Raw genomic sequence first — 25,599 nt, 5'->3', positions numbered from 1 at the left:
CAATAACTTAAAAAGAGATTTAATTTAATTTGTTTTTGGGGAAAAAGATTACTGATTATTACTGATATATTTGCTATAAATCACATTACAGTATTTATTAAAAGAAATGAAATATTAATGTATATTCTCAGTAGTTTTAATTTGCTAAACCAGGTAGTTTTTCAAGTAATAATTGTCTCTTATGTGAACTGGGGAAAAATATAATTTCCAGATTTATTTTTTCAGGTGGTAATTTTTATTTTCACTAAAAAATGTTAAGTATCAATGTAATCATTTATATAATGATAGATTAGTACACAATTGTATGTCAACACATTATTTATTACCTTAAACTGTTATTATTAAAGGGTTGCGCTTGCGTAAAATTTACTATCGTGGAAATTCAGCTTTTTTGCTTTTTGGCTAATCTCATCCCTGAATTCTAAGCTCCCTTTTAATAAAAACTTGACAATAATTTAAAAACGAATTTAACTTTAAAGAGATATCTAAATTAAATTACTGAAAAAATTGATTAGTATATCAATAAAAAAATAATATATGTGTCAGAGTAAAGAATAAGATTTTGAGAAATGTTAAAATTGAATTAAATAGTTGGTAAAGAAGTTCTGTAAAACATGCATAGACTGGTAATTAAAAAAAAAAATTTTTTTAATACTACAGATTATTCAAGATTATGTTAGGTTACTCAAGGTTAAAATGCTAAAAAATTTAGGATGCTTAAAAATTCTAATTATAAAATATGCTTTAATTATAAATTCTAATTATAAAATATGCATTGGAGAAATGATAAATACATTATTCCAAATTTATTCATACTTATCTATATTATTGAAATTGTGTCAATTATTGAAAAAACAAGCTAAAAATTAAAGAAGCTGATTTATGATCACATTCTATCAGAGACATGTTTTATAAAACTCAACATTCATTGCATAAAACGTTTTTTATTCAAAAAAAATTTTAGACAACTTTATAAGAGACGTTGTATTTTATAATTCAAAAAAAAAGGATTAGCAACCGATTATTTGTGAGAAAAATATGAATGAAATTTTACGCGCATGTAAGTCAAGTTTCTCGAAAGTTTACCACATTTAAATATTTCTTCATTGTCTCCAAATTACTTTTTTTAAAAACAATTACGATTAATTTTTCTTGGCTTCAAATTAAAAAAAAAAACAGTTGAAACTTTATATTTTTCAATCGAAAAATATGTTGATTTATATAGTATTAAAAAATATTTGAAAACTTATAATTCAACCACAGTTAAATAATAATAAATAACTGTTAAAAAATATTTTTTGCATGAAATTATCTTTGGATAAATGGGTTTTATGAGTGAGATAATTTTTTTAATTGCTTAATTAGTTCTAAAAATTTAACTAAAAACACAAAAAGTGAAATTAACTTTAAGGGGTCGGAACTTTGGATCTCTCCCCTGAACAAACTACGAGGACCATATTTCCCTGATTCCAGCTGCCTCCTATATTTTGAAAGTTAATAATTCAAATACGTAACAAAAAATATATATTCAGAGAAAGTATGTTTTTGTGTCCAATTTTGTAACTTAATTAGTTGTTAGCATATAATGATTAGCATATTTGAGGTTGCCCATAGGAATCATTAAGATTAACACATAGTATGTGAAAATCGGATCATTAGAACGAAAGTTATTCAGGGTGATGTTTTTTGCGCACTGTACCTATAAACATAACTAACTAAGCATCATTGGCGTCGTTAATAATTTAGCGACTTTTTTAGGACTTTCTATGACAGCACAGTAACTTTCACTCTAAAGTTTTAAGATTTTTATGATGTAGGGAAAATAAGTTTAGCATGCATAACTTCAGTGTTGAAAATATTCGACAAGTGCCCATTTTTGTTTTCTTTTTAAAACTTATTTTTCCTGTGTTAGCACTATAATTCAAAACAATACAAATACTGTTTTTTTTTTCTTTTTAAGGAATGAAAAATTCTTCAGCCAATTCAGTGTTTTTGAAGGGAACTAGATTTTAGAGATTAATAATAATATTAATAGTAATTGATAGATTTTAACAATGGGTGTAACGAATAGAGATTTGGCCGACTACGAAATATTTGGCCAAAAATATTCAACACTCGAATAGCGATTTTATTAAATATAAATATTGCTTTTATGTGTAAAAAAGTTTAGTCCTTATTTATTTATTATTTACACATAACAGGGATGTGATTCTCCCGCTGATTCGCAGATTTCCGCTTTTTTTTTTCTCCAGATTTTTCCCGCTGATTTCCGTTGAAAATTTTTTGTGCAGAGGTTAAAATATTTTATGAGGAATTTAATTTTCCACAGAGAGAAAGTATTGAAGTCCTTATTCCTCCCTCTGAAGTTTCTCTAAAAATCATTTCCTTGGTATGAAACTGGTTGACCTTTATGCAGGGAAGAGATTTTTTGTCTCTCGAATTTCAGCCTTTTTATCAGAAACTCTGATTCTCTAAATGTTTCAGTTTTTTTTTTTTTTTTTATAAATATCTCCCTTTTTTATTGAAATTCAGTCATTGAAATTAAGGAATTATATTTATTTACAATTTTCAAAGATAAACAGAAAATTCAAACTACGTCCTAGTTGCTAACCCTTCCGTAATTTTAATTTATTTATCTATTTTCTCAGATTTTACCGTAAGATTTTTGTTATTCAGACTTTGCCGTTTTCTGTTGTCTGGTGTGAAAGCAAACGAAAAAAAAATGAAAAGGGAGATGGATTTGCATTGAAAATATTTATTTGCTCATTCAATTAATCTTGTAAATTTTTATTTATTATGTCTTATTAAAATATTTATTTGCTCATTCAATTAATCTTGTCAATTTTTATTTATTATGTTTAAACAAAAACAATACAAATAAGCCTTTTAGAAATCCCAAGACCAGACTCTGCAAATATCTTGATTCTTATTCTCACGATTTTAATATATTTACCTGATTTAAAAGTTGCGCATTTTCTTATTTACGTTATTTAAATATCATACTTTGCTATTCTTATTTGCAAGATTTAAAAATCCAATATCGCTTTTTGTATTTATGCATTTTTAAAATCGTGATTTTATTATCAAACATCGATTTTCGTATTTACCTGATTTAAAAGTTGAATGTTGCAATTCTTATTCAGGCTATTTAAATATCGTGCATTGCAATTCTCATTTACGAGATTTAAAAATCCAATATTGCGCTTTGTATTTCCGCTCTTTTAAAACCCTATGTAGCGATTCGTATTCACGCGCGCTTAAAATCCTATGTCGTGATTCGTTTTTGCCATTGTAATATCAAACATCGATTTTCATGTTTATAAGTTCTTTAAAAATTTACATTGGGATTTGTATTTACTTGATCTGAAAATTATGCATCATGATTTGTATTTTCGCATTTTTAAATTCAATGTAGAGTTTCATATTCACTTGATTTAAAAGCCTCATATCGGGAATCATATTCTCTCAATTTAAAATCATGTATGTGATTCACATTCATATATTAATACAATTTTAAAATTAATCATGGGGTTTTATAATCGCATGGTTTGCAAGTTTAAAAATCGCACTTTTTTGTCAATTTTTTGTATATATTCTTTGATTTCCTCTTTTTTACTTTCTGACCACTCTCATCCCCGATATAATCACACATTATTATTTACTACAAATAATCACAAATTAGCTATTTTTGGTTAGAAGTATAAATAAAAAAGCAACTAACAGCTAATAAAGCTAAGTTGTTAAGTTGGAAAAAATATATATAGAAAAAAAGATATCTTTTTAATTTTTAAAACAAAAATTTAATGCTAAATTTATATTTTCCAGCAAAAAAAATTATTAAAGCCTTAAAAGTCTATCAGGAATGCTTTTAACGAAAGATGAAAAATAAAAATCTATCTTAACTTTTAGAAGAAAGTTTTAAAACCGAACATCTCAGTTTTCCAATTATAATATTTTCAAGAAAAATTGAGGGGGAAAAATGTAAATAGAAACCCTCTAAGAAAGAGCTAGATATGAACCAAAACAAAAATCGTTCTTAATTTATAAACAAAAAATATAATTTAAACAATTTCTTTTTTTCACCTTGGCGTGTTTTTAGAAAAAAGAGATGATAAAAGAAAAATGCTATGGTATTAGGTTCATAACTACTTTTGACTACAATTCTGAAATAGTTATCCCTTAAACTGATTTAATGTGACTTATGTTTTAGATAGGTTTGTACAATTTCCGGTCATCCGTGCGACCTGTACCACTGGAAATCCACATTTCTGGATATCATGGAAAGCACTACTGCCCGAGAATGGCCCTCATGAATAAGCCTACATATCAAGGTGCCTACTTAACACTATCTTTCTTCTCTCAATCTTAAATGTTTCTCAAAATGATAATTATTGAATAACTATCAACAAGCAAACTGTTCTGTATTTTTGTTTAAATTGTAATAATAGAATCAAATTTAATTGATAACTGACGCAATCAAACCTCATCAATTCGAAATTGGCTGGGACTATCATAATTATTTCATTTTATAATCGATTTTTGTTTTATTCCATACAGCAGGAAAACTATTATGTATTATTAGTAGATGTTACGTACTACAATGATGTGTACAAACAATACTATTATGATAATGAAGCAAACAAATTGAAATTAGCTTAAAAGTTTTAACTACTTTAAACTATTTTATTAATTTGCCCATCTGCTACTTGTAACAAAGGACGAAAATGGAAATAGCATTGCTCAAAATGAATGATTGGTATTTTATTCACATGCTTATTATCTGTGCTGTGTTCACTTTCCTTTTTCATGTGCTTGAAAATTTCAAGTTAAACACGTAAAATGCAATAATAATTTATTGCTGACTCACAGGGCCAAACATGTGTTTCATGTAGAACAATATTTCACGCTAATAAGATAAGGTTCAGGTGCCTAACCATTTTCATCAAGCTTGATTTCATTACTAATCAGTTTTGAAATATCACCTGCTTTTGTTTAACATTGGTAAAATAAATGCTTAAGTGATTTTTAAAATTTTTTTCAGAATAGAGTTTTTACTAGTTTTAACATGGTGTTTTTTTTTAATTTTCGCTTTGCATCCTCTGTGTAAGACTTAATTATTTAGACTAAAACATGCATGTTTCTGATTACTTTAATATTTCATTGCCTATAGAAAAAGATTCTATGCTTTTGGAGAATTATGTTAAGCTTTAAGACAATTAATGAAATGTTCTCAAGATATGAGGCTGTCCTCAAGATATGAGGACATTTGGTCACATTAATTATTACACATCAATTTAGACAGCCTTAAAATTTATTTAGAGCTGTATTATATTTTAATAATGCTTCATAATTAGTATAGTTGTGTTTTATCCACAAAGACAATCTTATTTTTATATATTTTCTTACATTTTGCCTTTGGTTTTTTTTCCTTACTATGTTCAGTATAAAACTGTTTATTTAAGAATATGCTTTCAAACACTAAAATTTATGATTTTGTATTTTTTAAAATCGTAATGCTTTTAAATTGAATGAAATGTTTATCAATCAAAAAGTTTCACAGGTTTTAAGTTACCTATTTTTAGAACATCATTTAAAAAATAAATTTTAAAAAAAGCAGCGTGCATAACACAGTTGGGCTTAAATTACAACTGTAATTGATTAAACATAATTAGTAGTTTGTAATAACTTATTTGAAATCGGGAATACGGGTACTTAGGATTACGGGTAACCCTGACGTATGATTACATCTGTATAATGAAATTGTGAACTATTAAATTTTTTTAATTGCAGCAATCAGTTACTCCTTATTATCATCACAAGTTTTGATTGCAAGCACTCATAATTTTGATTGCAACTGTAATTGATTACAATAATCAATTACTTGTGCTTATTATAATGATCAATTACTCATGCTAAAACATGAAACAACATTAGGTTTGTTGGCAGAATTTTTTCATTAAAAAAATAATAATTTTGATTATTTGAGAATGAGTAAAGCTAGGCCTTAAAAATGAAGCTCATGAAATGAAGTTTGGGTAAAACTTTCAGGTTGGCAAGCAGGTATCTGTGGCCTTTACTATTCTTTTAAAAGTCAAAACTTTTAAAACATAATAAAAGAATCTGAATTTTAGCTTTTTACATTCTTTTTATTAGCAGTTACATATTTCATTAGAATCAGTGACAGCGGAATCATCTCAGGAATGGAGGGCTCTCTCCCCTCCCTGTAACATTATTTATTTTTATTCTGTGTCACTTTATTTCAATATGCCATTATTATTCTGTTCACTGTGACATATTAAACTAAGAATTTTCTTATCGGACAGAAATAGGAATGTCTTGTAACCTTTGCAAGAGGATGAGTGGGGGGTAGCAGTTTTTGCAAACAAAAGCTCACTTGAATTAGATAAATTTTTTCAAAAAAATTATCTTTTTTTTTTCTTTTTAATTTTTAATTAAATTTCAAGAATATTGAGTGAAAAATTTTAATTTTAAATGGGGCTGTATCACCTTTTTATAAAAAGTGAGCCAGCACTCCCTGATTGCAATTCATATTTCATTGCAGTAAATATTTGATAACCCAAACATTTTTCCACTCTCAATAGTTATCTTGATTTATATATTGTGTGTTGATAAATACTTCTTCCTTTTCCAGCTATTAAAACCCATTCTCCTGACAAACCAACTTTAGTATTTGTCTCGTCGAGACGTCAAACTCGCCTCACTGCACTCGATTTGATCTCATTTTTAGTAACTGAAGAAGAGCCTAGGCAGTGGTTGCATGTCAATTCAGATCATGAAGTAAGAATTGTTTCAACAATAATTTACCCAACCTTTTTTTTTTTTTTTTCGAGCTCAGGTATCCAACATTTCTACCTTCTTATACTTTCAAAACAATATGTCGACAGACTTTAAAAGAATCTGCAAATGAGAGCAGATTTTTATAGAAATAAATCATTTGAGAGGGCAGCGTGGAAGCAAATGGTGTACGGACATTATTGTAGTCTATCTACCACAACAAAAATATAATCCTTATTTAATAGCATATAAAACATGGTTAACTCGATTCTATGGTGGGGTACCTTAACATAGATGAGGGTTGACATGGGTGACCTTCAGACGTAATGTCTATCTTAACAGTAGATGGATGGTTCACATTGAACAGTTGGCTGCTACTTGTAACTGCGACATCATCCAACTCACTGTTGCTTCTCAGTCTCGATCATACACAACGTCAGCCAGCCCTGTATACACTCCATTGCTTATGAAGTGTTATTAATTTTGAGGCTAAAGAGTTTTTAAAGAATTGTTTCAATACAAATTATTCTGGGTCAGATATCTAAAATAGAAAACGTTTCTTGCAAATAACAAGTTTCTTAAATGTTATTTCAGTTGTTTATTAGAGGGTAAGCCATGCCAGATTTTTACATCCATTTTATTTTGATCACTTAATATAATAATCTTTACTTTAGTCACTTTAAAAAATAAAAATAAAAAGTTGTTATTTTAACATTAGTTTTTTTAGTAGAAACCCTGTAAATTAAATTTGTTTCATTCTTTATATATTGTAAATTTACACATTCTATTAAAAATATAATCCCAGTTTCTAACATTGTCTCAAAATAATGTAATGCGTGATTCGTACTTTTAAAAAGAACAAATAAGTTTTATATTTGAAAATAAAAATCTTCTTGCAGAGCCAATCGATAATAAGCCTTGTGCGAGATCAGAATTTGAAACTGACTATTGCTTTTGGCATTGGTCTCCATCATGCCGGCTTACATGAAAAGGACAGAAAACTAGTGGAAGAACTCTTTTTAAACGGGAAGATTCAAGTGAGTAGTACATTTACTATTTTTCCATATCTATATACACACACGCAGTAAAGCCTCGCTACAACAATATTTTAGGGATCAGATAAATATATTGTAGTATAGGGATATATTACTATACTTTGGGGACACAATAAGATTTTTATTTAATTTTAATGTTATGCATGTATTAACTATAAATCTGTTTATACAAAAATTTAATTTGCAGAGTGGTGATTATGGTTAAATATGACATCAGATAGGAATGTTACATCTGTGACTTCTTAAGAGATAAGAAAGGCAATTCTAAGAATGGAACAGTCTTGGGGGGTGGTCTATGTACATCAAGGATGGAGTATTGAATACAAAAGTCATTCACTGTGGTGAAAAGAAATAACATAAGTACATAATCAGCATTGGGACTCCTCTGGTTAGAAAAGAACGAAGAAAAAAAATGCCAAAATATAAAATAAGATTTTTTTACATTATTTGAAAACCAATAGTATGTCGGGAAAATAAGGTTGAAATTTGAAAATACAGTCAAACTATAGTGAACACGGCTTATAGTGAACTCCCGGGTATAGTGAACGAAATGCTCGGTCCCGTGCCTTGCTATACACGCATAATGTTATTATTAGTGGATATAGTGAACCTAAAATGTGAGGAAGTTGGATATAATGAACTTTTTTCTGTCTTCGACTGATTTCCCCCCTATTTTCTTTGTAATAATTTTGAAATTTCTACTTCAAAATAAATAGATAAACCGATTTTTAAAACCATCTATAGAAACTACTTTTATGTGCTCGAATGGCAGGTTAGACAGGCTTAAAAAGCGGAATAACAGAAATTCAGGAAAAACGTATCTGAGAGTCGGGAAGTGCTTCCATATCTGGTGTTGAGGATTGCTCATCAGCTAAAGATTACTAATTTTTATTTGTACGTAAGACGAAGAGTGATGGAAAATAACACATTTTTTGCTAATACATAATATTTTTCAGTCATTTATATGAATATAATGTAATAAAAGGGAGGAGTTTGGGAACTATAAGTGAAATTGCCTGCGTAACGGATATAGTGAACTCCCGGTTATAGTGAACCGAAATTTCGGTCCCTTGAAGGTTCACTATAGCGGGGTTTGACTGTAATAAAAATTGTTTTACAGGAGTTTATTGCTTCAGATAATATCGCAAGAGAGGAGGATAACATTAATACATATGCAAGTTTGTTGGGACCACGAAACATTATTGTAATAGAGGAAGTTGCTGTTGTATCAGATATAGTAGTAGTGAGAGTTCACTGTATGTATATATATTTATTTATTTATGTAACTGAAAGTGTTTTTTATAGGTTTTAATTGCAACAGCCACTTTAGCATGGGGTATTAATTTGCCTGCACATCTTGTGGTTATCAAAGGAACAGAATATTTTGATGGCAAAGTTCAGAGATATGTCGATTTTCCTATAACAGGTGAGATGATTCCCACTCCATTTTAGAAATAGAATTCCCAGACTTATCCAAGTTTTCCAGGAAAAAATCAGCAAAATTTTAGATTACATTATTGCAATACACAAAAATATTTCATCGGATATTTCTATTTATGATAGAAAATATGGCAAATATCGCATTCTATTTTCTAAAAAAAAAAGAGATCATTGAAATAATTAACATTCAGAGTTTAGAACGCACAAGTATATAAATAATTGATAAAGCAATATTTTGAACAAAATTGGAAAAATTTGAAGTTAATGCGACATAGTTTAATAATGGAGTCCAATCTGTGTGGTCGACAGTGAAAGTCAATAACCACCGATTTCGGTCATTTACAGTAACATATATAGAGAGAGAATTACACAAAGGAAACAGAAAGTAAAGGAGGAAACAATAAAAACTATTTTTTATGAAAAATACTAAATTTAAATGTAGGCAACAACAAAAAGATATGATCCACCTGCATTGTTATATCGAAAAGAAAAAAAAAACTAGTGTTTTCTGATATTGTATTGTAATATTATCAAAACAAAATATATGATTACTGAGGGAATATATGAACACTATGGGATAAAAAATATCAAACCATTTACATAGATGTGTTTTAAACAAGGATCATAAGTTTAAAGTCATTTGTGCTAGGAATGACACTCAAGGCAGTTTTACTGGTATATTAAAAATGATGAACTAACTTTTTCTTTTTTTGAAATATCGTATTTAGTACATTTATAACGGTAAAATACCAATCAAACACCTGCTAAATATTGTAATGAAATATTAGTTACAGAGTATCTGCCCACCTGGAAAGTCATCGCTGATTATACTTATAGCTACAAAATCCCAGATATTTGTTCCGTCTTCACTGCGGAAGCTGTTGCCATCCTATTTGCATTGCGGCTGATTTCTTTACGCTCCGAACTAAAGTATTTTATATACTCCGATAATAAGATAGTTTTGAACCAGCTAGAAAATTTTCGCAGCGATATTCACCCAATCTTATGCTTCATTAATTATTTATTAATTGCTCTTCACAAGAAAGGATTTGATATTTTATTTTGCTGGATACCGAGTCACGTCGGTATCCCAGGGAATGAGTTGGCTGTTCTGCAGCACGATCTGCAACTACTGAATTAACAATATCTGTACCATTCTCAGACATTACACTACATGTTCGACAGTTCATCTCGTCCCTTTGGCAACAGCATTGGGACCTTCAAACCCAAAATAAACTTTATAACATCAAACCATATATAGACCCCTTACCTGTATTACTTTTATGTAATGCAGATGTAAAGCTTAATCGTCTCAGAATCGGCCACACTCGACTCACGCATCTTCCTCCCAAATGCGAGTAATGTTTTACTTACAGTTCATCACATTTTAACCATTTGTCCTTGTTTTAACCAACATTGTCTTACATTTTTTAAGAGCACGATTTTATGTATGAAGGATTTGTTAGATGATATTCATCATTCTAACATTTTCGCATTTCTGCGAGCTATTGGTATTTTATATTGCATATAACTGTTTTATCTGATTTTATTCACTCTTATTTCCTATCCATGAACCGTTTTACCTTTTCTGTGTATTTTATAGAATTACGCTTTTTATTGATTTTTGTGAAGTTTTGAAAATACGTGTCTTGAGATAAACAATTTTATTAGTTTCATTTATTTTATGACAATGAAACTATTGTGTGCAATTTACCATTAGATCTAACTCAACAAATTGTTTGGCGCAGCATATCCTCCTTTGGATCTTGTGCCATAAAACTTCTACATTCAATCTATCAACCCACCTGGAAAGTCATGGATTTGGATATCGAACAAAATTTGTCATGATTTAAACCATTTTTCTAAACAAAGCATGGTAAGCCGAAAAATCAACTTTTTAAAATGGAATTTATCCCCTCCTTCCAATTTCACAGTGTTCCGATGTTTCAACTCTCTAAATTTTTAGCAAAATCCCCACTCATAGTCATATTCTATTAAAGTATAAAATGTTTTTACCCTGTTCTTTAAAAATTATGATGTTCTTTCAAAGAATGAAAGAAAGAAAACATCATTTTTAGAGTGAATTATCTTTTAAACTTGTGATTTTAGAATTTTTTTTATTTTATCAATTTAAAATTCCAGTTTAGGCTTTTTATGTTACACTTACTTTAAAGAAGAAACAAAACAGCTTTATATAACTACATATATCTGACTGTATTTAGTTTTTTGCTTTTTTTTATTTATTTTTCAGCTATTTTATATTGCTTTAACTCTTTCTTTACTCTGTTTTTAAGTTTAAAATCAATAAATATGAAGATGCAGAGTATAACAGTTTTAATTATACCTATCATTTCAATGAATGTTATTTTTTTAATGCTTTTTGAAATTTATTGTTACGTTTTTCTGGAGAAAAGAGTAACTTCGAAAAGTCGTGAAAAATTCTTGAAATTATTCATGGAAAATCATAGATTTAAAAATCTACATTGTAGCAGATACCCTGTACAAATTATTTAAAAATAGTATAATAAAATATGGGTGATGGAAAATGAGGTATTAAAAGTATATTTTGTGATGTAAACCAGGCCCCAAACTAAAGAATTGAGATAGCATGTTAATAATAGGGCATTTTGAATAATATAAAATTTTTGTTGGATATTGTCAATCATGGATAGGAAAATATAAAATATCAATCTTAAAGTAAAAGTCTCAATCACAAAGCAAATAAAATGTAGGTCAAAATTTTTTTAACTGTTATTCATCACACAACAGCAACATTGTCGCAGAAAGTTACAGAGCTCATGCAAAATGATTTTTCATTCTAAAAATACAAATTTTTTCTTTTCTACATAAATTTACAACATAAACTTCCTAAAATTTGCATGAAATCACCTAATCAACGTAAAATGTGCATAATATTTAATTACATATTTATGTAATAATTTAGATAATCACTATTAGACATGCTCTCGATTTGCACCAATAGTATCGTAAATCGATGTAATGTTTCGAATGTATTTATGGCAGTTATTGATATAGATTCTCCCATGGTTTTTAAATATCCCTATATATTTCAAGCAATATGGAAAGTTCGAATCGTTCATTCGATTACTTACTTTTTACGGCAATAATTCTATCGCATTTGACAGTTATTGCTATTGATTTCTCCATAGTTTTTAAATCTGATTAGGCAATTCATGTTTCTTTCTCTCTCTTTTCTTAAATAAAAGTTGATTTTTTAAAATCAATAAAATTGTACAGTACAAGACCATTTATCCGGTATCCGGAAAACCAGGTAAAATTTTGCTTGATTTTCCCTCCATTTCAAAAATTTAGACATCCGGGATAACGATGGTCCCGAGCATCCCGGATAATTGGCTCTCTACTGTATAATTAAATATAAACCTTATTAATTATAAACTTCTTTAAATTATCATGTGTAATATTACCTTGCACACATCCATTTTCGGGCCAATCCTCGGCAACTAACAAATCAAACGTGCTTCAGTGCTGCAGTAAGAACACGCTGTAAAGCAAAATCCTTCTATCTATGCTTTTACTTCAATTTGCATTTCTGTTTTCATATTTTGTAATCCGGTGATCTTATTACGAAAATATTTTAAATCATTCTTGAAAATTTTACTGTTCATGTAAGTTCATTTGAATTGGCTACTCGTTTTATAGATTTTGTTTATGTTTTGTTTTTTCGTTACATTTTATTTTCTGTTTTTTTATGTGATATTTATTACTTAATGTGTTCGATTCTATTTTGTTTTTTAAAAAAAAAAAATTTGAGTGCTCCTCACACTATTTGAGCGCTCTTCAAACTATTGTATTCATATATTTTGCTTTGGCTGTATTGATACAATATTAGAAAGCACTCCTTTTTGCGGATATTATCGTGTGAGCTGATGAAGGGATTATATTTTTTTCCTGATTTTTATTGATTTTATTTAAAAATAATTTTCTTTTTTTCATCATTCTGTAATTTTTTTCATGATTTCTCTACATTGTGAACTCTCTACATTGTTTTCTCTACATTGTATGTATATATCTACATATATGTATATATAAAAGTATACTAAAAGAAGTATGTTTTTCTTTTTAACTATTCTTAGAAAGTATTAAAAAAAAATTTTTGATCATGTATGATTTTAACTACTTTATTGCTTAGTAAAAAACAGTTATAATTTATCTGAAGTATTTTTAAAGAACTTAAATTTCTATTCTACAGACGTGATGCAGATGGCAGGCAGAGCGGGACGTCCTCAATTCGACACAACTGGAGTAGCCGTGGTCTTAGTTCAAGACATCAAGAAAGGATTCTATCAGAAATTTTTGCATGAACCTTTTCCTGTTGAATCAAGGTTGTTTTTTTTTCTAATGCTATTTAGAATAAAACTGAATAGGAATTTGTAGAGGGTGAAAAAAATACTGATCAGTGAATCAGTACTAAACAGCACTATAAAAAAGATAAATAGCGACACAAATAATGAAACCGAAATTATTCCAAAGTTATTCCTAAAATCCAGAAATCTATAAAATCTGGACTCTTACATCCAGTTCATCAGAAATAAAAATTTAAATGTGAAAGTGCGAAACTGCAACTTTTGTTGAACAACGAAGCAATAGAAGAAGAGGTGAGGGGAGTGAATGAAACCGCATAGCTGATAAGGAAACTCAAGTCATTCTTATCAGAGCTATATAGATAAGGCGTGCATGAGGTGGCATTCTTCTACCACCTTGTTTTGGTGGGTGGAGCGAAACAACTTACGATTTTCGATGTGTTTAAGAAATAATTTGGTTAACATTTAATTGATTTTGTTGATTTAAATATATTTTTATTTTAAGCTATTTTTTGTCTCCGTTTCATTTAATATCTCTTATTTATTCATGGTGCGTAGCGTTTTTAAAAAGTGCTTAAAGGTGCTTATTTTCAATTTTCATTTTTTAAAAGCCCTTAAAGGTACTTTTTTTATTGGGTGTTTTTGAAAAGTGCTTAATTGTCCCTTTTCGAAAATGAGATTTATGAACTGGAATGTCGATTTTCGCCATGTATTATGTAAAAACGTGCTTTTCATATTTTTCTATTCAACGTTTTCAGAATTCATCTTCATCAACCACAATCAATTTCAGTGTACCATACCGTCAGTCCATAACGTATGAAACCGCCAATCATTTTACAGGTTTGATGAAGTACTTGGGAGTCCGCGTGTGCGTCTAGTGAGCTGGGTTTGGTAAGATTCTTGCACTCTCCTGTTTCAACTCTGCTGCATTTTGCGAGATATTCTCAATTTCAAGCGTCATTTTCCACCCTCTGAAATCGAACCAAAAAATCTCTTGATCAATTTTTAATGGCTAATATAATCAGGGAAAGAGTTCTTCGTCAAATTCTAGTTATTTTGTCATGATCTTTGAAAATTATTTTGCACTTTGTTAATGTACATAGTGCTTAAAAATATTTTTTGAGTGCTTAAAAGGTGTTTATTTTTTGTTGAAAGATTAAGCTACGCACCCTGTTATTGTTTAAAGCGTATGTTTATGTTAAGTTGTTAAAAACGATGTTGGAGGTCTACACGTGCGCGTTTAATCAGGAAATTGTTTCGGGCAAATTCAAAACTTCAATAATTCTATCAGTTTAAGTAAGGATTCTAAAATTCGTAGATCCGGACTTTCCGAAACCCTGTGCAATCCGGATTTTCAAGGTATTTAATAGTTCATCTCATTAAAATAAAAATTAATCATCTGGTGTAGTGCTGATTTTCTTCATATTAAATTTAATTTGCTCTAATTAGCACTACACCAGTATCATCTGGTGTAGTGCTGTTGCTTGAGGCAACTCCTGCTATTTAAAAGTTTATCACAGACTGTATTTATGTCTTTAAAAGTCCGTAAAGAATTTAAAATAAAAATGTACAGTAGTGGTGATACTGTTAACCTCATATTTTTGAAGCCAATGAGGTTTTTCTATCAAGTTCATAGTTTAAAGTTATTAAACATTGTAGTTTACGTTTTTGTGTATGTAAATAATAAAGAAAGACTTGTTCTGCCGAGAGTAATGTAGAATAATAAATTGTTCTCTGTTCTAATTGAATTTACTCCTCATTTGACATCTAACTATAAAATTTTGTTTCTGTCTCAACTAATTCATAAAAGCTTTGAACTTTAAGAAAAAAACTATTATTTTATTTCTTTAGTGATAATTACTTAATTATTTTAACCATTTTAATGGTTAATCTTATTTATAATCAGGACATGATTCAAGTGATTTGTCTATAAATTCTTTTTGAGGTTTTTATTTGAATTATGTTTTTGTTTTTTTGAGTAATATTTGGTTGCATATTGTTTTTCACAATTTTGTTTAAAAACAAATTAAAACCCTTTATGAAATGTGCACATTAATTAAACGAAACAATATCCGCTCATCCTTTAGTAGGCTGGTTTGATCAATTTAATTATTCATCACATTCCAGTTAGCGTTGGCGTAATCACTTGATCTAAATCAAATGTTTTTTGAAAACTATATAATTGATTTTAATTAACTGTGACTTTTTTCAATAGAAAAGTTTTGTTCTTCCCAAAGTAAATTTGAAGTTTTTTTCATTCATATATTTTGATCTAAACTATTTTACTCTTCATTGGATATCTAACTGACAAATTGTTTCCCTGCCTCTTAAATTTTAGGATATTAAGCTAGAACAAAAGCAGCCATGATTTTATTTATTTAGTTATAATAATTTTCAATCACGTTAGTTAAAAATAATTCAGTAATAATTTTCCTTAATAAATTTTTGATATTAACCCCTTAACAGTGACATACAGTTCAGAAAAATGGACCAAAAATGGAAATTTTCTTTGACAAAAAAAAGAAATGGACCTAAAATTGAAAATTTATTGGATTACACCCACATCTTATTCAATTAGAGCAAATTAAACAAAATTTTGAAGCTAAATATAACACAACAATATGATTTTCAATACATACATTTTACAAATCTTTTACAGTATGGTATATGCCGAAACACTGTACTTCACAGAAGCCTGTGTCTCTTGTCTTATCCTCTTTCCTGAATCGGGTGTGTTAATCAGACATTGCTAAAAAAGAAAATTATTTGCAAAAAAACTCACTGATAAGCCGAACTAAACGAGAAAGCGAAACTCTGTCTTCGTTTATCAATCCAAGTGTTTATCTGAGCAGCTGACAACACCCACATTTTTCCATCCTCGATTGAAGTCGCAATCAGGGAAAAACTAGGACCACTAATGCCATCTATTAGGAAAATAGTGAATTAACTATCCTAAAGTAGAAACGAACTCAGCTCTGGCTTCACAAAATGGAAACGTTACTTTTTCTCCTGCCCGAACTGGATTTGGACAACACTGACAAAATGAATAAAATAAACTCAATTTTTTAAAAAAAGATTTTTTGAAATGAATTGATTTAAATTGTGATTTTAATCTGAGATATATTAATGCTAAATATTTATTTTTCATTAGCCTGATAGGTGTTTTGCCCGAACATTTAAATGCAGAAATAGTTGCTGGCACTATAAACTCTAAACAGCAGTGCTTAGATTATCTAACTTGGACTTATTTCTTTCGAAGATTGTTGAAAAATCCCACGTAAGTATAAAACCATTTATATTACATATTGAAAGCTTTTAGTTATTTTTTTTTATAAAATAACAAGCTTGTGGGTCAACTTACAAATGAGAAATAGAACCTGTAGATGAATGTTAACTACATACATAGAAGTCTGTATTTTAAATTTTTTTCATTGTAATTATATAAGAGTCTTAATTTTTTCTCTTAAAATTAAACCACAAATTGTAAAAAAGTTCACTTTCAGCTGCTTTTACCAGCAATTTTACTGTAATTTTTATGAAGGGCTGTTTAACTTTTGCAAATTAATAGTTGTTCTGATTTCAGCCCTTTTAAATTGTCAAAAATTTGTTAAAAAAAAAATTTCAGTGTTATAGCATTTAAACAGCAAATTCTTTCTCTGTCCTTTTATTTCTGTCTGTAAAAGTTTTGTTGCTGGGATTTTTATTCGCATTTTGAGGTTCATAAAAGCTTTGCTCTTGTGTTTTTTGCTTATGATAGAGAGAAAAAAGCAGACGTGCCAACTTTTAAAGCTAGCTATCAGTAATCAAAAGTTCAATAGCACAGAAATGAATTTACAGGTGGTAACAATGAAATTGTAGTGCTCATCGGTACAATTTTAAAATGTTTATACATTTTATAGTAATAAAATTATGCATGTGTTTAATGCATAAAAGAATAACATTTAGATAAATGCCAATATAGCCTAACTGGTTGGGCATTGGGCCCATGTCCTTGAAATCGTGAGTTCGATCCATGTCGGCAAAAGTGCAGAATTGTGACTAGTGCATCTGCAGGGTCACAAAATCCTCCAAGTTTCCATAATAAGTCAATACCTCTAAGGGTACTGAATCTGAGATTGATTGAGCTCTGCTTCAGGTCAAAATTACGATCTGTGTGAATGTATCCTAACCGATGGTGTCTCCAGATCATTCTCAGGGATGTTTTCCACACCCTCCCAACTATGTGCAACTGTAAATAAAATACCTAAATTACGAATTAAATAGTTTATTAAATTATTACTTTAAATCAATGCTCTAGTTTTTGGTTAAATTAGAGATTGCATTTAAACCACTAAACAATTTTCCTCACAGTATTTCAGTTTTGTTCTTTTGATTTTCTTGTAAAGAGAATTGCTCTTTGGAAGGGGAAATTTCTTGTTTTGATCGTTTTTGTGTTTCATTTATTATTTTTATAATTGTTTTAAGAAAAACTAACATAAATTAGTTGCTAATGACTAAATTCCAATAATTAGTTCCAACAAAGCGGAAAAAACTTATTTTAAACAGATTACTGTTGAAATTCCCTGAAACCGTAGCTTTTATTGTTTAACAGGAGGACTATAATCTTGAATATGAAATCGCTATAATTACTGACAAATCGTAATAATTACTGATAAATCATAATAGTTGGCACACCTGCAAAGTCTTAAGTACAGTAAAGGTGTTATAATTAACTGTAAAAAGATTTAGGAGTGCCAATAATATTAGCTAAACCGTAAAATATTGCATCATTTTTCGATAAGATTTTACTAGATTAGTAATTATTTTTGAATTTCCATTTTTTTATATGGATAAATTGTGCAAAATTGTTTACATTTTTACGGAATTAAAAAAAGTTTTAATTTTTGAATGGTTTCAAAAATAGTAAAAATTTATCTAGTGATAATTACTTATTACTATGAGAACCTGGTAATTTTTAAAAATAGTTTAAAATCTTTCTCATCATTTATACTTGCAAAACAAATGTCTATATTTGCAATCGTTTAAAATCGTGGGTTTTTCCTATTAAACTTTAAAATTGTCAACAAAAATACTACTTTGCAACTAATTAAAGTTAGCTTCGTCAAAACTGCTTTTAATAAAAATTTCATCTAATAATGTTTTATATATTTCAGAAAAATAAATACAAAAAAGTCTCGACTTTTCATGTACTTTTGCCTTTAAATAAAAGATAAGGTGATTTTATTAAAGATCTATTAATAAAATTGTTTTGTATCAATCTTTCCTAACCCTTCTGTTGTCTGAGTAAAAGTTCATTCTGAGTAAAACTAGCCCAAAGAAAACTACTGAAATTAAAATTATATAAAAACTAGGTTTTTTTCTTTTGAAAACGTTAGAGAGAGTAAAAAATTATGTATTAATAATACATGATTCTATATTATAATCATTACTTGATGGTAAAGTTGCATTCTTATTCATTTATATTTTCTTATAAGATTTATTTCTGTACAAACAAGTGTTGCACTGTAAACCACTATATTTTATAACCATTGTTGAACATCCGACCCAATTCTTGAGTTTTTGACGACAAATGTTCAACACTGTAGCCTTGTAATTTTGAACCCAATCCAGAAGACAAGGGAACTCCTGGTTGGTTGGTTGGTGTCGTATCCTCTATAGAATCATATTTCATGGTGTGCTTGAATAGTTTTTGTTATTTCTATGGCATTAAAAGAATACAAATCCTCTTCTGTGGGGTAGTTTACGAGGTGAAGGCCTGCAGCGACTGCAGGGCAGTTAAAAACATGATATGGTGTCAGTTCCACATTAAGACAGTTGCCACAGTTTTGATATTTTCTAGTCTTATCTGTTGAAATTTTCATGTTTTTATGATGTTTTGTTCTTAGTCTGATGAGAGTAGTGGCTGTCTTCCTATCGATGTCAAGATTAGTTATTTGATCGGCTGATACCTTTGGGTGGTAGGAGGGAAATAAAATACCTCCCGCGGACCAACAGGCAGAAGTCCAACCTCTTCGTAGGCTCTGGCAACCCCCCCTCCTCAAGGGAACTCCTGGATCAAGTATTGGAAGAAATTTTCCTTCGTGGAGGACTTTTTGATGGAACTAACCCACAGTTGCTTTACATGGAGAGGAAAACAGCCCACAATTATCCTAATGGCAAGGGGACTATAACCCATAATCCGTCTTCCACTGAGGATATTTTTATGTCAGCGCTGTGGTAGGTGGTAGCCGGTAGTAGAATTCGCATCAGCCAGCCATTGCTGGGATTCAAAGGCAAACACTATATCCCCTGAGCCATCACAGCTCAAACCACTATCGACCAATTTGCTTCTATTCTTCTGGAAGAAATTAGAGGTAGAAAATGTTTCTCTTGATTAGCCCTCCTGTCACACGGTTTCGTTCTGAGAGGAACGAAACCGTGTGACAGGGTTTCGTTTTTGCTGATGAAATTAGTGAAACACTCAAATTTGTGCCGATTAATAGAATATTAAGCTAAATTACAATTTTAAAAAGAATGCTAAATCTTCAGTAATAAATTATTCCAATTATTGAGAGTTCCATAAGTAATAACATTTTAAAGAAACTTACAGAAGAGTCATATAACTCGCAACAAAATTGTTAAATATTGTTTAATATTGTCAACTTTATTTTATTTACTTTCATTCCTCTAAAATATTAATTTTAGTTTAATTTACAATTCTTGTTTAATTGTAATTTGGAAGGAAAAAAAATTTTTTTTGACGTATTAAGTTAGTGCACTAAGTTCAGCTTTATTTCCTAAATTGCTATGGCATGCTTATAGGTGTCTTATAATTAAGTGAAATGTAAGTATTGCTTCCTTTTAATTATTATATTCCTGTTTAGCATGTTGATTTCCTTCTTATATTGAGAGTGTCAGATTTTCAAATCATAATACAGTTATACTCTAAAATTACAAACTCGAAGAGAGAGGCACAAAATATTTTAGAATAATGCCAACTCGAGGAATGCAAAATCAAATCATTTTGCCAAAATAACCTTAAAGGTGTTTTTTTTGGGGGGGGGGCTGTTTTTAAAAAGTGCTTAATTTTCCCTTTTTGAAAATGAGATTTCTTCTTTTTTTACCATGTCGATTTTTGCCATGTATTGCAAAAAAGTAGTTTTCACATTGTTCTATTCAACGTTTTCACAATTAATTTAAACACAATGTATTTTGGGGTACTGTCGACCAGTAGCGTATAAAATCGCCAATTATTTTACAAGTTTGAGGAAATACTTGCAAATCCGCATGTATGTTTACTGTGCTTGGTTCGGTGAGATTACTGCACTCTCGTGTGAAACTCCGCTGCATTTTGCAAGATATTCTCAATTTCAGGCTTCATTTTTCGCCCTCTGAAATCAAACCGAAAAATCACTCGATCTTTTTATGGTGGATAATATAATCAAGACGAGAGTTCATATTCAAAAACTAGCTATTTTATCATGATCATGTAAAGTCTCTGAAAATTATTTTGCATTTAGTTAATGTATATGGTATTTAAAAAAACATTTTTTAGTGCTTTAAAGTACTTAACATGTGCTTATCCTTGTTGACAGATTTGGCTAAGCACGCTGTTAGGTTTTCTTAGTTTTTCTTCCTTCTAGCATATTGTAACACCTTTTTATATTTCTGATTCTTCTTTTAACTGCCTACATTATATGCTTCTTCATAATTTTTAGTTTCTCTTCATTAAACGTTTTTTCTGTAATAACTGTTTACTAAAAATTTTTTTTAATTACAGGTTTTACAGGCTAGAAGATGTTGAAGGTGAAAAGATCAATAGTTTTTTGTCAAGTTTAATAAACCACTGCCTGAAGGTGCTGTCAGACGCAAAGTGTGTTGTTATAGATGATGTACGTATCTTCATCAGAATTAACAAAATGTTTCAATTGCAGGGTAGCCACTCCACATGGAAAACCTGGAAATTACAGAAAGTTTAAAAATTGTTTAAAATAACGGGGGAAATGTGTAGAATTTTGATTTTTCTTTTCCTACAAACTGGGAAAATTTGTTAATTTTTGTCTATTAAAAGGTGACTTAGTAATAATGGTGAAAAAAGTGTTATCTATGGGATATTTAAACATGATATCTAAACATGATCTTTTAACCATCAATAATAAATTATTTATCTTTTACTATTCAAAATTATGATTTAACATAATAGAAAATTTTTTAATTTCATTTAATGTTGTTCATAAGTGGAAAATATCGCAAACCGTTTATAGTTTAATAAAGTTTTGTATTTTGATGACAACAAAAATCCTTAAAATTCCCTATATGTAAAAATATTTAGTATATTATGCAACAGTTATCATGAAATTTATATTATTCCGTATAATTTGCAGAATTTTTCCCTATTTATGTTGACAGCTATGATTATTTTATTTTGCAACATTTGATTGAATTGAATGTGTATTCTGCATCATCACAGCTTTCTATTGAATCAAAAAAATGTCTTTTTTGTCTTTTTTTTTTAGAACAAACTTAGAAATTTGTTCTTTGTTGTGTAAACTGTTGTCTGATTTTAAATTAATAAGCCTCAAAGATTTTAAATAAATTAAGCTTTCAGCAAGGAAAAATGTTTTTACTTGTTTTTTTTTTCTTAGGAAAAGAAATGCAAATAATCAACATATTTTTTTATTTTATTAATAAATACAAGGAACTACAAAACATTATACACAAGATTTAAGTTGAATTTTTAATTTTTTTATACGTAAAAATTATTTAATTTACCATCAATTTACTATCCCGTGTTATACAAATGAAAAAAGTTAAATATTAGTCTTTGTATGATAGTTTTTTAAAACAAGGAGCAACACAAAGTAATTTCCCAAACACTAGTGAAGTGATACGCCATTTTTGTTTGTTCTTTTTTTTTCTATGCAAATTCAGTAACCATCGTATATGCAATTGCGCAAAGTGTACAGTCCCACAATCCAACAGCAAAAGTTGGCAAATTTCCAAACACAGCAGATTATGATTTGTTTGCTTCCAGCCGAGTAAAAGTGTGATAAAATAAAAATAAAAACTGGCAAATTCAGCTATGCCCGAGTTTCCCCGTGATAATAAATATTTGCAATCTGTACATACCCGAGTTAACTGGGAATAATCAGGGAAGCTGTTAAATTGGTTTAAAATCCCAAAAGTAACAATGAGCTAGCTTTTTCTACAGTAGCCTGACAAATTTCTATCAAGCTTAATGTTTTTTGGGATAAAGCATTTATCCCAACAATAACGTAGTTGTTCACCTAAATACATGCTGCCATAGTGGTTACATAAGCACAAAAAAAAAAGCTTTAAAATGGAAAACAACTGTTCAAAACACAAAGGGATGATAAATTAATATCTTTTACAGATCAGGCGTCAAAATTCTTTTCTGGGTGTATTTGTCTCGAGGATAAAAAGATTTCTGTTGTCAAGCATAAATTTCTTATTGATATGAGAGGATCAATTGATTTGCATGTAATAAAAGGGCTGAAATTACTCCTGAGATTTCCCTTTCTGTGTCATTTTATTCAAATGACAGCCAACTTTTTCTGATGATACTTGCTGTCCTATAATAAGTGTACTATAATTTCAGGAAAGCATTGATGCGCTGATTACTTTATTACCAGTCTTAATAAATGTATAGAACAAAGAGCTAATAATTCTGACATTATAGTGCCACAGTTTCATAGTTAAACGAACAGTGAAGTTGAGAACAGCAGCTTTTCGAGTATGTGGTTTTAATGCTCGAAAGGCCAACATAAGATTGACTTTGCTATCTCAGCAAGATTTCAACTAAAATCCTAATTTGTACCAATTTTGCTAGATGATGACTCTTATTTGTTAATTTAGTCCCCATTAGGTAGGGTTGGTGGAGAAGCACTAGTTGCAGTTGACTCTCTTGTTTAGGGTGTTGAATTTCTAGTCTCAGAGGAGGCAACTTTGTTCCATGAGCAAGTATATAACTTTGTTTTTGTGACTTAAAAGTATATTTTTATTGCAAGTACGATTTCCTTACTAAAATATATGATTGTTTAACCTAATTAATAAAACTGCAAATTTTGGTGTTCGTATTTGAAATTTCAAGACTGTACTTCTCACAGAAGGTGTTACTTGATTTGAAAAAAAAAAATTTTGTAATATCCATATGAAAAAGCCACTTTTGGTATTACATTTCGCTATTTAAAAAAAAATTTAAATGAGACATCCTGTAATGATAGCCTGTAATAAATTACTTTTTTAGGATGAAAGAACAGTCTCCCCCACAGTGTTGGGAAAAATAGCATCTTATTACTATTTGAACCATAAGACAATAATGGTGTTTACGCAACAAATACATAAAGAGGCTACCATTGAAGAAATGCTTCAAATCATGTGTGATACTCATGAATATAATGAACTTCCTGTGCGCCACAATGAAGATGCACTGAATATGTAAGTGTTTCTAATCATACTATTGTTTGACTTTGTGTGCCTCCATTCCTACTTTGAAATCTTTAGTGTTCAAACAAAGTATATTTTTTTTTCAACACAAAATCCCAGCAAATCATACTTTAAAGTTCATTTTGAAGTGCGCTGCAGCCCAAGGCTGTCTCAGTAAGCTTCCTCTAATGGACCTAATCACATGCCATGGGACCGTTATGGCTCAGGGGATAGAGCATTCTCCTTCCAATGAGATGTATCAAGTTTGAATCCCAGCGATGGCTGGTCATCACGAATTCCAAATCCAGCTTGCACCAAAAACAGCTCTGATATAAAATATCCTCAGTGGTAGACGAATCATGGGTTAAAGTCACCTTGTGGTTTTCCTCTCCATGTAACGCAAATGCGAGCTAGTTCCATCAAAAAGTCCTCCATGAGAAATTCTCACAATACTTGATCTAGGAGTTTCCTTGTCTTCTAGATTGGATTCAAAATTACAAGGCTACGGAGTTGAACATTAGTAGTAGTAGTCGGTTTGTGCATATTTTTTACTCCGCTAAATGTAAGTGCGTATATTATTTTCATTTTTGAATTTCTTTTTTTAACTTACGTGATAATGCATGATGTATCCGAACTTTACATGTAGCCTAAGAAACGTCTCTAGTAAAATCTCTGTTATTTTATTTATCCAATGTCGGCAGGTATGCAACTCTCACAATAACCTTTTGTGGGTGCCTTCATGAATCTCAGTCCTGCACTGGACTGATCGTGAAGAAACGGTTTCTAATAGAACACCAAAGTCAAGCATTGCTGGCTGCAGTAACTTTGATTGGCCAGCGGGTAGGTGACCACTTTGATCGGCCTGCATAGGGACCGGGGATGCCAGGCATCGTCCCTCGTCGAACTGTTCGACCTTTAAGTGCTCTTTCATGCGGAGGTTGTCGGGCCACCGAGGCAGGGATGCCATCTCTTTTGTAAAGGATCAAAATTGCAATGGCATGTCTTTGGAGCATCCCCTGGGATGTTTCTCAGACCGTCAACAATAACCCATTGTACTACTCTATTGCGAAGTACCTACCTATCACGAATCCCATTCTATCACTTACAATAGGAGGCACTTCATCATTTCATTTTAAACTATTCTACCTCATCAATATACAGTGAAACCTCCTGTTATGGACACTCCTGCAAAACGGACGCCTCTCAATACGGACATATTTTTAATTCCCCGGGAATCTTCTATGAATAAACCATTACGTACATTCTCCCCAAAGCGGACACTCCTGTAACCGGACGCGGACAGTCATTTTGATCCTGAAACCTTGTTTTTAATCTCTACAAACCGGACACTACTTTTTCTAAATAAATTGCAAGCTAAAAAAAAGAAAAATTTCACCATTTTTAAAGCATGTAAATTAAACTTTTTGCCTTATCCATAACTAAAAATATTGTTAAGCTATTTCACCACCGAAAAATCAATCTTTCTCCTGTCACCTTGCCTTATCTTTGTAAAGAAAGGAGAGAAAATGGTACTGCACTCC

General features: G+C 30.0%; 1 protein-coding gene across 1 annotated transcript in view; it reads left to right on the top strand.

Annotated features, from left to right (window-relative positions):
- LOC107437324 (activating signal cointegrator 1 complex subunit obelus) overlaps nt 1-25,599 on the top strand; it is a gene marked incomplete in the record, with an annotated part of 111,235 nt that overhangs the window by 71,888 nt on the left and 13,748 nt on the right. The window contains 8 exon segments of the mRNA XM_043052617.2: nt 4,211-4,331; nt 6,653-6,798; nt 7,695-7,832; nt 9,156-9,276; nt 13,522-13,654; nt 16,785-16,910; nt 21,393-21,504; nt 23,880-24,070. Of these exon segments, the coding sequence (XP_042908551.1) occupies nt 4,211-4,331; nt 6,653-6,798; nt 7,695-7,832; nt 9,156-9,276; nt 13,522-13,654; nt 16,785-16,910; nt 21,393-21,504; nt 23,880-24,070 (1,088 nt within the window).

Source organism: Parasteatoda tepidariorum, chromosome 7 (genome assembly GCF_043381705.1).
Source record: "Parasteatoda tepidariorum isolate YZ-2023 chromosome 7, CAS_Ptep_4.0, whole genome shotgun sequence".
NCBI classification, from domain to species: domain Eukaryota; kingdom Metazoa; phylum Arthropoda; class Arachnida; order Araneae; family Theridiidae; genus Parasteatoda; species Parasteatoda tepidariorum.
This window is presented reverse-complemented; position numbering and strand designations above follow the sequence as displayed.